General features: G+C 38.9%; 1 protein-coding gene across 10 annotated transcripts in view; it reads right to left on the bottom strand.

Moving 5' to 3' along the window:
- Window positions 1-13,789, bottom strand: part of INPP4A (inositol polyphosphate-4-phosphatase type I A) — an 89,768-nt gene that overhangs the window by 6,499 nt on the left and 69,480 nt on the right. For all 10 annotated transcript variants that reach the window (XM_014960255.1, XM_014960254.1, XM_014960258.1 and 7 more), the window contains 6 exons: window positions 12,759-12,882; window positions 11,794-11,920; window positions 9,384-9,524; window positions 7,874-7,971; window positions 6,149-6,261; window positions 5,639-5,793 (listed from right to left, as the gene is read on the bottom strand). In XM_014960255.1, the coding sequence (XP_014815741.1) occupies window positions 5,639-5,793; window positions 6,149-6,261; window positions 7,874-7,971; window positions 9,384-9,524; window positions 11,794-11,920; window positions 12,759-12,882 (758 nt within the window). The remainder of the gene's footprint in view (window positions 1-5,638; window positions 5,794-6,148; window positions 6,262-7,873; window positions 7,972-9,383; window positions 9,525-11,793; window positions 11,921-12,758; window positions 12,883-13,789) is intronic.

Here is a 13,789-nt window from a genome sequence, read left to right as displayed (position 1 = left end):
ATATTTGGTAAGAGATCTTCAGGCCGGCTAAAGTAACGAGGTAACAGGCCAATGTCAGACTATGTTACAAGCACTGAAAGCAGAACAATAATTTAAAGGTTCAATACAATTCTTTTTGATAAAATAATTTGATGTATATTTACAGTTTAGTACAATAGAAACGTAAAATTGTAAGGCATAATAATAATTCTTGGCAGACAATGCTATGACACATTCCTTTGTCCAGCAGGTACCGAGTGGCAACACACATTCAAGCACTTTTTTTTGTTTGTTTTTATTTTTGTTTTTTAACCTCATCTTCACTTGCAACGTAATCTGGCCACCAGGTATGCTATGCTCAGAAACAGCCACACAATCAGTAAATTGGGGCTGAGAGCTAGTAAAGGAATAGAGTAGAGGAGGCTGGGATCTAGTCTGAAATCTCGGATGGGCACCAAGCCACTCAAGTTCTTCTGGGTGACTACCTCCCGTGTTCCAATGCTGTGAAAAGGAAGAAGGTTGGGAGGAGGGAAAATCAAACAGAAAGGAAGACAGACATGCAAATGAATGTATAAAAAGAGATGGCAACACAAGGTGGTCAAGAAAATGAAAAAACATGGAAGAAAGCACAACAAAACCAGAAGATGAAATAAAGAAAGCGTGGAAAAACATCTCAAAAATATGTATCAGCACAATTACAGAAATAAGGAGAGGGAAAGAGAATAAAAGAGAAAAATAAGAAAGAAGTACTGTAGTCTACTGAAAATAAACACATGTAGGTTGAACATAAATGGTTTTCCATGTTCACTCTTTCAGATTACCAAACAATAATATCCCATGCTGCTCTGCCATGCTTCCACATGCTGTAAAGTGGAGCTCTGAAAAGCAAGCTGAACATGAATAACCATTGTAGTATTTGACCCTTTCAAACATCTTTCCATGTAGGCTACAGTGAAATAATTTAACGTCTTGACTGCCTGCTCAATATGTAAACAAAAAACCCCAAACCACCCGCTTATCCTTCTGCTTCCACATGAATTCAAGTCTGTATCAATATGCTTTGCAAAATGCATGTTTCTGAAGTGCCTCAATTTATGCATGCAACTCTTTATGCCCCTGCTTCCTCCATTGCTTTGAGCACCAAAGGCCTACAGTGAAGAACACCTCTTCAGGCAACCCGAGGCTTTGTGGTGTGGTGTTTCACTTTGGATCACTCTTATACCCACTGCAGTTCAACTCTATTTTTAGTTTACAAAGCAACAACTAAATGCAACCTGTGAGCCTGACCCTGTCAGAACAAATGCACTCACTGCATCCATAAAAGGTGACACGTAACCTTGCCGGCTGCATAGCAAGGTTAGGAACCAACAACGTCTTAGAAGACATCAGAGATACCCTGGAGGTGATGAAAGAGAAAAATACCCTTCAGATGCTGGCGACACTTCAAGTCCAATGGAATTAGGTGGGCAGAGAACTAAACCAACTGTATTTCTCATCTGGATTAACGTATCCAAATTGGTGATCAAAATAGGTTTTCACTCCTGGTGCCTACAAATCCCAATTACGTTTGTAGCAGTGGGGAGGGGGGTGTGTGTGTGTGTGTGATCAGGAGAATCAGTAAGTGGAAAGCTAATGCTGACTGGAAAGTGGTAGATAAAGGCTCAACAGAATAGCCTGGAGGAAGAGCAGTGTTCTAGGATATAGATAAGGAAAAAAAATAATGGGAGAGGGAAAAAGGGAGGAAGGGCTCAAAATGATGAGATGTTATGAACATCACATGCCACATCTCTACCATTAAAAATTAATATCAAACTACTCAATTTTACACAAAGACATATGCCCAGACACATAAAGTGGGAATGGAGGCAACAGCTGGAAAGTGCTTTCCTTGTCACTGTTGGCCCATGTAGATGCTGCCACCCAAAGGGGTGAAAAGTCACCTTTTGGAAATACCAAGTATACCATATTGTACAGTGTCTTAAATCAAAACATTCATCAGCAGAATACCTCTAGGAGAGGACCGGGGTAAGAGATACAGGAAATTCCCTGCTAATCCAGCTTGCGTATGGCGATTCTCTCTGCAAGGAGCAGCCCCAGCTGCCCCATGCTGGACACGTCTGGTTCCAGCCAGCTCAAATGGACCCACTGCAAGCACCAAAGTCGGGAAAGGCAGGGGACAAGGTGCACCAGATGCTGAAGCACGGATTCTCCTGCAGCCATGGAGACAACCACGGTGGATGAGATACCCACATTGCAGCCTGTGGCCTCATACTGGAGTAGGTGAGTATTTCCTGAAGGAAACCAGAGCTCATGGAGAGCCCATGCAGGTGCAGGTTTATCCTGAAGGACTGCAACTGTATGAAGGACCCACAGTGGATTTTGGGAAGAGTGTAAGAAGGCAGGAGCAGCAGAGAAGAGCTGTTATGGACTGACCTCAAACACCCATTCCCCATCCCCTGTGCGTTGCTCAGAGTGGGAAGAAGTAGAGTAGTTGAGAACGAAGGAGTGAAGTACTTGGGCCTGGGATAAAAGGGGTTTTGGGGGAATGCATTTTAATTTTTGTCTTTGTTTCTTACCATCCAAATTATTGGCAATAAATTCATTGCGCTAAGTCAGGTCTGTTTTGTCTCTAACAGTAACTGGCAAGGGATGTCCCTGTCTTTACCTATTCTCCCCCTGTCCTGCTGAGATGAGGGAGTGAGAGAGCATCTGGGTGGGTGTCCAGCAGGTGGCCAAGGTCAACCCACCACAATTTTATTTCTAAAGCTGATCAACCACTGAAGAAATGCAACCAAGCTTTTTATCATGGTTGTTTTATTGCAGTGAGTGGACATATCCAAACATGAGTGTCAGAGCTTTATTATGTAGTCTTTTTAGCCAGCACCATGGCAACTAGAAGAGATTATTTCCCTCACTCCCTTTCCAGCTGCTTTTCAAAAGCCCCTATCAGAGACAGGTCTTCTCTGTTGGCTGAACTGCTTACGTTGCAACTTCCTAAATGGTTTAATGAAAATGAGCTGGGCTACCTTGAACATGTAAAGGATTTTGCTACCTCGGCTAATTTTGACTGAAACTGGATTAAAGCATATTCACACAAACATCTCCACTGCCATATCTGACAGGACAGCAATCTGGTAGAGGGAGGGAGGGCAGGAAGTCACAGGTCTAGTGGGGACTGTTGGCGTTGCTGAGGATGGAAGAAGCTACCTGATCCAGTTGGACTTCGACTCTTGAGATGCCTTTACTAGCCAGGTAATCATTTCCTCTGTAGCTTGTACTTCCAGACGTATCATCATGATTTTACTGTTATAGGCTGTGAGCTACCATATATCTGATTTAGGACTGGAAAAGCTGCAACTTATTTACAGAAAAGTGAGCTTATTCTAATATGATACTTGTTTCTAAGGTGAAAGCCCCAAACTTGTATCTGTGAATTTCTACAAGAATCTACAATGAGCACTCAATGTTCTCTCCTTGATGTCCATGCTCACTGAACATAACCATCTCAGATACACAATTATCACAACACTAGGAAGGAAAGGAAGGCCCTAAGGACAAGTAAGTGGAAACTGACACCTCTGAAGACCAACATCACATGGAAGAAGAGGGTGCTTTCTCAATTTTTGAAGAACAGTGTAAGTAATGATGCTTTTCTTCTCTGGAAAGTTACCAGCAGAAAAGAGATGAAATAAGTCCCACAGTACTTCTTCCCTGTCCTTCCAACTGCCCCAGAAACTTCAGAATTCTTCAAGACTCAACCAAGCCTTCATTTTCCAGTACAGTTACACAAATAAAAGACTCAAGTTAAATGTAAAAGCCAGTTTTCTAAATGCCCTGGAAGTAATTTGTCTGTCATCTAGGTCAGGTCATCCTGTCCCAGCTGAAATGGTGCGGTTGGATTCTTACGTATTTGTTCCTTAATCACTCCTATCTCTCTTGTTCAGCTTCGTTAATTCTGTGCCATTGTTCCTGAGTAGAACTGGCAAATAATTTTAAAAACACAACCACCTAGCCCAAAGAGCAATAAGAAAGAAAGAGTGATGGCCTTGAAGAATGGTCTAATCTTAGTATTCCTTCAGGACTAGTCAGTATTTGTTTTGCACAATCTCTCTCAGTCAAAGATTTAACAGAAGAGCAAGTCATGTCTTTCGTCTTTCAGGGCAAGTCCCTGATGTTGCTAGAACATACAAGCCAAAGGTTTTGATTAAATTGGCCCTCTTCCAATATCCCTGTGTAGGCCAACATAAAGCAATGTGTTTCTTGGGTCAATATTTTATCTGATCCTGTGTTAAATTGATAGTCTGAAGGTCCAAAACAACGTTATTATTAACCTCTGTCTCTACTGTGTCCAGGACTGCATTAAAAAAAACCATTAACTCAGTAATTAATTTAAAGAAAGTAACAAGATTCCCAGTATTATAGCCATTCAGTTTTTATTCTTACTAAATAAACAAGTGTGCAACAAAGCTTTCTTTCAGATGCCTAAGTCGACAAGTCCATAATTTAAATAAAGATATTTGAGAGCCACTAAGCTCCATTTTAAGTTAATAACTTCTCCCTCACTAAGCTATTCCAAGTTTTCTTTCTACTATCAAGGTTTAATTAGTCTCTGAATGCAGTTTTCTTGTACTGTACTAACTCTGTAACAATGCAGCAAAAAGTGTAGCAAAAAAGTGAAAATAAAAAGGTCCAGTGACATCCAATTAGATGTAGACAGAAAAAACAAATCCTTAGTGTAAGAGGCCATAAGTGCTATTATATAAGACATTTTCCTTCCAGGTAACTGAAGAGTCAGAAAGGGTCAAACAGCAAAAACATACAGAAAGGATAAGAGAATTGAACACTCTAGAGAATTTGGTGAGAAGACACACAGTACAGTACATTTGGTAAGAGTGAATGTTGAAAAACAGGACTGAACAGCATTGTTGAACTACATTGATAAAGACTAAAGCTAGATTTCTTATCCTTTCTTTTGGTATGTGACTTACGGAGTTTTCCAGCAGTGCTTGAAACAAGGCATTGAACAACAGTAAACAGATTTCCTTTTTTTAGTACAGTATTTAAACATCTCTGCTGCTTCAGAATACAGAACATCATTATATTGATACGACAACAGCACACTGACACATTGTGATGAAATTTGGTTGCTGTATTGTGAAACACTCGTACTGACACTTCGCCCAGTGAGCAGTGTTTCATTGCTAAAGACACGTGGCAAACCAGTGCAAACTGCAGGTGTCTGTGTTTCCAAGAACAAAAGACAGGTCATCCCTGAGAAATCTGTCTGATCTAGAACTAAGAAACCTCGTACTTTGATAGTTCAGGCAACCTCATCATTAAACAACTTTCAAAGAAGCACCAGTTTCCTGTTCTGTAAGCTCAGCATTAACTGAAAACACATTTTCACATGCTTCTCTGAAAAATCCTGATTCACTACTGGAATCTAAAGCCCATCTGATGCAAACCTGGTAACAACCAGTTTTGGCATATGCAACTCACTAATACATGCAAGGGAGGGATGAATTCTAGCAGCCAGTATTACCATTTTCTGACTTTATTTTGGTTTTTTTTTTTCCTTTTGATAGAAACAGAGACCACTGTTCCTCTGCAGTTTGCATGGTGCCTCATTTAGGAATAAGTGACGGAGTCAAACTCTTACCTCCTCATACACTCCAGAGCCTGGGTGAAGACCTGTGGAGCCATTCCATGTTCGTGCTGTAGGATCAAACACTGCTCTAGGGTGACCGACATGGCAGTCCTATCCTTGGCACTTTTACAGCTTGTAAATCGAACACCGTTTAGTCTGCGGCATATCTAGAAATGGGATATACAATTCATCATTCCTTCCTCATGCATAACCTTCTGTCAGATAACACACCTGTACTTCTCCTTAGAGAGACACAAATGTTATGTAGGACTTGGATGTAAAAAGTTGTCATCTTTGAGAGAGCAGAACTTCAATGCATGAGTTGTAGAGAAAATACTGCTGTGGAAAATAAATTTTATCTCCCCATGTCTCATTCTGGATGAGATTTAACCTGGCAGTATTTCCAAGCTACACGCAAGAAAATGAAGGAATTCAAACATATCGGTAATAAAAAAGGGGAAAGTATATATGCATACAGAAAATCAACTGAACTATGGAGAGATGCTCCAGATTAATAAATACCTCAGCAGCTTGCCAAAGGATATCAACATTCTTATTTTTCCTTGCATGTACATTTTGTCCCAGAAATCTTAACAGTTCAGGCAGGCACGTCTGACTACGAGATCGAGGTAGACCTATAAAATAAACAAAACAAACTCTATTTCTTTATCTGTATTCAACACTTTTACAAAGATAAGTTACGTGGAAAGTGCTCTTACATGCCTGTTGCAAACACAGTCATGCTTTTTTGAAACTATGAAAGCTTACAACAATAAATCAAATTCTTAATTACTTAGTACCATCAACAAAATAAATTCAGGTTTAATTAAACTCAACTGGAAATATACACTCAGGGGCTCAGAATCTGACAGCAATATAACAACAGAGTGAACAAAGGCAACACGACTGGTATAGTAATTTGGTTTGTATGTCACGGATGTACTTGCTTTCACACACTGTTCAGAAATGTATATATACATGTAACTGCCTGTATTTTTGCCCCTCAGAGGTACTAGGATATCATGCATGTTTCTCCATAGAAACTCTGAAGATATTTTCTGTTCTGCTCGTATTTTCAGTTTTAAATCTGCAAGCTGGCCAGTGTTCAGTTACAAGAAACACTCTCTTCAACCATAGAAAAAGTTTCAGGAAAAAAGGCAAAAGATAAAAGGTGACTGGATCAACATGGTTTGGGGACGAGAGAAGAGACTGAAGTAAAAGAAAAGCAAGCAAAATCCTAAAGGAGAGGAAGAAGCTGAATGAGAACTATTGTTATGGAAGACTAGACAGAGACATAAAGTAACAGGGAGAAAACAGAACAAAAATTGCTTTACTTTTGAACTTTACAAGAAATTCTGATGCTAGACTACCATATGATAAAAAATTAAAATTTTGCGGCTAAAATTTCAGAGAATTAATTATGCAGGATTACGAATTCCTGGAAGGAGGGAAGCAGCGACTGCTCTGAGCTGCATCAAAAAAAGTCCAAGGTAACTGAAAGTACAATAAAGTACTTTAATAGGCAGAATCCTGATGCATGTTGCTGCATTTGTATTTCTGCAATAAAACTGCAATTGTGGGACCCATGAAATTAGCTTACAAGAAGTTTGATACTAATAATAACAAATCAATGAATTTTCACCATTTTCGTAGTCACATTTAAATAACATTTATGCCACTGCCTCCCAAAAAACAGTAACAAGCAAGAAATTTTCCTATATAACCAGTAAAATTCAAGTTCATAGATACTGTCTCTCTTCCAAATGCTAGACTTGTCTATTGCTGGCTGCAGATACAACAATTACAGGCAAATGCCAAGGATAAGCAGAGGCAAAACGATTAAATTCCTAAAAACTGGCAGTTGCTCTCTGTGCAGGTTATCATAAGTCCAGAGAACATGACCAAAAACTGCACATAAAAGTGCTGCTGCCATAACATGTCACTTTTATGCCTTCTCCTCACAGCAATCTAACTGCCTACATGCATGTTTATAAAGCACAAAATGCCACTTAGAGATGTAAAGTAAAAGTAAATTAAAAAAGGAAAGTGAATCAGACAGACCTTTAAACCTCTTGAATCTGCTCTACTTAGTACTAATGTATTAAAACAGAGTTGTGTCATTTCTTGGAGGTTACTAATGCTGGCGTATCGTTAACATTAAAAAAACTGACACGAGGCAAACAAATGAAAAAATCAGCCTGAATTGTGCTGTTCAACCAAATTTGCCATTAATTACCAAATACTTACAATCATCAGGCAAAACTTCTTTGAACTGCTCAAAATACGAATTCAACCGCACTAAGCTTTCCATGTTAATTACTTCTTGTAGCGAAGTGTCTCCAAACCTTCAAAAGGTGAAGAAGGGAACAGTCATACCCAAGGTAGAATGTTTCGTGTCTTTTTCAAAACAATTGCACTTGGAAATAGGACTACCAGAAAACAGTTTGAAGATTCATCCCATAACATTCCTATCCATTCAAATGCAGAGTAAAGTGTAACAGAGAAGTGTTGTAGTGACTCATTACAGAAAAACAAAATATATGAGTGTGAGGGGAAAAGCAAAGTGTTGTAGTGACTCATTACAGAAAAACAGTGTGAGGGGAAAAGCGGGAAGGAAGGTGAAAGAAAAATCTTGTAGAAAATAGTATTTTAGATGTCTTGGGTTTTTGTGTATCTCTTTCAATATTAAATACCCATTTGGTAAATTATTTTGCCTAAATTCAACCTTTTAATAATGGATTTAGTACTTTAGTTCATAACCCAATAATAAACCTAACCTCAGTAGGTAGGATTGAGAACTTTGACTTCAGATATGTAAATGAGAAATATAGATCTAGGAGTAATAAACCATGAATGTAACAAATATTATCAACAATGCCATGATTCATCTCATCTAACTGTACCTACATACATAGATATGCACACAAAGTGTTGACATCTGTAACTATGTTAGTCACCTTGGGCTCCCTTTATAGGCAACAGAGGTCAATAGTAACTGCTGGAATGCCTTTGTTAGACTTTTTCTAGCTGTCCACCATCACACAGTACACTTCACCCCAGTACCAAGGCTGCTGTCACAACACGCATGTGCATGACTTCACTGGAGTTCTCCATTAGATCAATGCTCTGTCAATGTATTCTTTACAGGTTATGGCCATAACAGAGGGAAGCTCTGGTGGCTCTTTCAAAACTGAACAGTTTCCCTAGCAAATATAATTACATAATTATTATATTTTTCAGCTTTACGAGAACACTGTTCCATTACAGAAGTACTGCAAAGATACGTTAAAAAAAGGTCCATCTAGTCCATTATCCTGGTTTTTGACAGTGGCCAGACAAGGGAGTGTAGGGGAGAGTGCAAAACCAAGAGGGTAAATACAGAGCAATACTCAGAATAATCTCTCTGCCTCTAGTGATCTGTCACTCACAGAGGTCTTGAGTCACAAGCAGCACCTCTGTTAAATAGCCCCTGACAGATTTTCTCTTCTGTAAATTCACTTCTGAACCACCTAAACCTGCACTAGACTCAGTGCCACGAGGTAAGGAACTCCATAACTGTCATATAAAGACACAGTCTTTATGTCCTTTTGTTTGTTTTGCATTTGAGAGCTTCATTTAGTATTCCCTTGCTCGTCTATTGGAGAAACTGAATCACTGTTAGTAATGCAACAGTGCAACTCCATAGAGACATACTTCCCTCAGAACAGGAGGTTGCTGAACTGCCATTAAGGTTGAGCTTGCATGGCTGAATACATACTTCTCTGCGAGGGTTTGCTGCTCATTGATTCCCACATTGAAAAGAACAGGCTGAACCCTCAGTAACATGCCACTTTGAATCTCTCGCGGCAACAAATCAAACAAGGCGCTTGGCAAAGGGATCCTCACATTAAATCCATCACTGCAAATAAACAAACAGCTATTAGACAGAAAGATCAAAAAGCTACATTCCGAGAACGTGTTATTTATGTAAGGAGGGATAACATCTAGAACATAATATGACTATTAAAAAGTAAGTATCAGGACTTCAAGGAACTGCCACAGCTCGCTCCTAATCAGAAAAGCTATTCTAGTTGAAAAACAAACCTGCAGCAACCTGCAATGTTGATTTTATATCCCCATGGACACTTCAATCAGATCTATCAATTTCCTGACAAAAGCTGATTTTGCTCTGCTCATTAATACTGCACCTCTTGTATAACTCGGGTAGGAAAAAGTCAAATTTTGGCATGTTCCCATCTCATCCAGAGTAAGGTAGATCTGATTATAAAGCGGTAAAGGCTAGTGCTGATGCACATACATAAATGGATACGTTTCTGGATATAGTCAGTAGTACTGACATTTCTGAGCAGAAGGATAGAGGCAATGACAGTAGCGACCCAAGCATAAATTGAAGGGGGAGCTAACATACAGAAACTTATGACTCAGACCTACAAGCTCTTCCTACAGCACAAGAGGTTACCTTGGGTCAGCTGAGCTACAGCAAAGAGCACTGCGTATGCTTTATCTCATGGCAAACATGAGGTAACGCAACTTATCTTACCCTATAACATCAGTGCAAACTAAGGTATGTCATATTACCCTATGTTGGAACAGCCAAGACACAAGTTATTGTGGTTTGTGTGCTGGGTTTTAGCAGCAATACCCTGGGTGTTACATCCAAGGCTTTACAGTCCAATCCTCTCAAGTACAGCAAAAAAGCTTTGAGAAGTATATAATAAGGCAAAATTGGTCTGTCGCACATTTACATTGGACGGACACACAAATCCTATCCTATGCCTGAAAGCAAAAACCTATTTTCATCTCTAAATGTAAAGCTTCCAATAGTTTGCACAAAAATAAATATGCAAGATTTCTTTCTTCTCTTTCTTGAGTAAAATCTAGACACCAAAACAATAAGTAATACTATCAGATCTGAAACAAACAAAGATTGGTTTCCTGCTGATTAGTGTCCTATAACTGATGGCAAGTTTCAACTAAAGATTTTCTTTGAAAGGGATTTTCTGTCAGCCATTTCCACAGGTCTCAGCCATTTCTGTAACACACATGATTGTACTATGGAACTCCTTCAGCCAAGGTACTTTTTATTGCATGTGAACCTTAACTTAACAAAATGCCTCTAAATGTTTTTATCTTTGAGAATTCTAGGTCTTTATCAGATGTGGACAAAGCTGGGCAAAGCTCCAGTGGAGCTTGTTACAGCACACTGTAATCAAATAAGCTTTATTTCCTCCAAAAATCAAATCCGAAACTAAAAGATTCTAAAGACTCTGAAATAAAGAAACATTAAAACATTGACTTTTGTGAGGCTTCTGTCCATCCACAGCTTCATCCCCATCTGTGAACTGGCTCCCCCAGGGCAAGAAGTCTATTGCTGGGACCCATCAGCCCCATGTCAGAAACCAGTGCAAGGCCAGCTGATAAGAAGGCTTCAGCATTCATATTGAAGTGTGACTGTTGTAAATGCTTCCCATTGTAATAAAGCCATAACAGATTAGTCCCACTCCACTTTATGTGAGGATACGAATGTTTGTTACTTCAGACTTTTAAAACAAAAATTGATTTTAAGCTCAAACTTGAAAATATCTTTTTTTCAGACAAGTGGCCAAACTGAGCAGCAGTCTGGTGTTTCACAAGCATCTGTAAGTTAAAGCCAGCTTGGCCCTCATAGTTTGGAAATTGATCCTAAATAGCCTCACCTCCGTAGCAGCCCGTCAACTGCCTGATACAGGTTCTACCTCCCATTGTGCTAACAGTGGCCCATTAGTGGCATACAGTAAAGCACTGACCAACTGATCAACAGCAGTGAATTTCAAACAATGAGATCAGCTTCAAAAGTCAGTCTTACATTTAAAAACAGCACTAGTGCTCAACAAAACACTGAATACTTCTGGCTTATGATTGTGGAAGGCTAGGTCAAGACAATATTTATTCGTACAACAATACTGCCATGGTTTCAGCCTTGCCATATATTTCTTGTCAGCTTAGCTCCCTGTAAAATGAAACATCAGTAAAAATGAGTAAGTCCACTTCAAAGCATTTCTTTGAAGTTCTTGGGAGAAAACCAGCACAGTACAAAAGCACATAATTCATCTCAAGTGCAGTATCACTGCTTCTCCCGTCTGCAGTCCCACTCTACTTCCTGCTCCCTCCCCCTGCATTTTTTTTACCGATTTCCAGTGATGACTGGCAGCATGTCAGTAGATGTATTTGATGTGGCCTGAGTTACTTTAAAGGTTACATTCCTCAAGTCCATGATTCCCAAACTCATGTCCTCCAGCATTGCCAACTCCTCACCTAAACCAAGGAGGAAAAAGTTAATTGTAATCATTAGTTGTTACATACAACTTCCCTTTATAGATTTGATGATGACTGGAGGTCAGCACTCTCATAAAAAAGTTCTATGGATAAAAAGTCTCTGGAGCCCAGGCCTTTACCTTGACCTACAGACTACAGACAATATCATGATTGACTTCATGAGTTTAGCAAGTTTAGAAAACACCAATTCTCTAGCATAAGACTACCATTCTTTAAGTAGGTTATATGCTGATTTTCAATTTAGATGATACTAGTAAATACGTCTCAGCATTGTCATAGTCATGATATCCTTTCTCTTGGAAAAGTTACAAGATATTCCATATTTGTACAGTAAAGCATTCCTAACTGGCATCCAGATGGCTGTTCAGACACAGGAGTGAAACACTTTTGAGTGAAGTACTTTCCCTTTTTGTGTTTTCTCTTCAATCTCACTTCATACTGTAGGATAACAGGAGATTCAGAAAATTCAAAAAGCATACTTCGGGCAGTTTTTCCCAGCTTACCAGAACTTTAATCCACTTCTTTTCTGAAAAAATTGATCCCTACGATATGTTTTCATTTTTTAAAAAACTTTGACATTATATTATAAGGCAAGTACACTTTATCTTTTAGAAGTAATTCAATTAAATCTGAAGAAATTCAGAGTTGTTAGCTAATTAAGTACTTCAGATATAATCTGGTTTTGTATTTCAGCTTTCAAAATAATTTTGTAGCTGAGCTGCAGATTGTCCCAAACACTCATTTTCTGCTGTAGCCAATTTAATGAAGAATTTGCTGACTCGACAGCTAATACCACCCACTTGCTCTTTGCCTTTACCATAAGTGCTCAGCAGGCTCTCAAACTGTGCCAGCAAGCCAATGGTGTAGAGTTGTCTTAGAAATCCATCATCATGCAGGCAGTTCCTCAGCTTGATAATGAAGCCACAAATGAGAGCTGTCAGCTGTGGGAGAAAAAACAAAGTAGAGTGAAATGATTCAAGACAAAAAACGCTCTTCAGCACCAAATGGAAACAATATCACATATAAGAGGTGCCATAAAATCTGTCAGACTGATGGTCTTTTCCCTTAAATGTCACTCTTCTTTTTTCTTGCAGCTGAAGAGAGATAACCAAACAATAAGTAACTAAAACCTTCATAAAAACAGCTTTAAGGCACACTGCCTTCATCTTGCAAGCTCTCCCAAAATAGGACTGTTGTTCCTCTCACATCTATTTGGTTTCTGGAAGCTATCACTTACATTAGGGTCTACAACTTATGAATTACAAAAAAAGTCTCCTTGGAGAATTGTTTTGGTTACAGATGGAAAAGCAACATAGCTAGTTCCAGCTCATGAATTTTCATAGTATGAATAAATGATATTTTGTTTTAAAATGGCATCTTAAAAAACCTTAAAAATGCACTTCCTGTTTGCTTTACACAAAGATCCAACCTCTAGTGTTACAAGATATTCAGGACATGGTCCTGAAGACCTAGTACTATGATCAGTACTAAGATCTAAGATTAATACTAGTTTTAATTCACTCTGTCAGCAAAGGAATTTCCCAGGTGATTCCCATATGCTATGCACACAGACATATGACTTTGCTACAGAATTAAACAAAAGGGAATAATAAAGTTATGTTTATGATGGGTAAACATAATCAGTGCACTACGTTTAAAATTTATCTGCTATATGAAGTGGGTTTTGTACAGAAATTTATCTTTATGAGATATTACATTTTGGGAAAACAGCCCTACCAAACAATGTCCAATACATAAGCTGTTTGAAATAAATAAATGAGATACTGATTTCACGGGCAAGTAGACACACTACACAAGTCTAGTGGACGGAAGAAACGTGGAAGGTTT

Source organism: Calidris pugnax, unplaced genomic scaffold (assembly GCF_001431845.1).
Source record: "Calidris pugnax isolate Ruff unplaced genomic scaffold, ASM143184v1 scaffold188, whole genome shotgun sequence".
Classification (NCBI taxonomy): Eukaryota; Metazoa; Chordata; class Aves; order Charadriiformes; family Scolopacidae; genus Calidris; species Calidris pugnax.
Note: the sequence above shows the minus strand (reverse complement) of the source record. Positions and strands in the feature narration are given on the sequence as shown.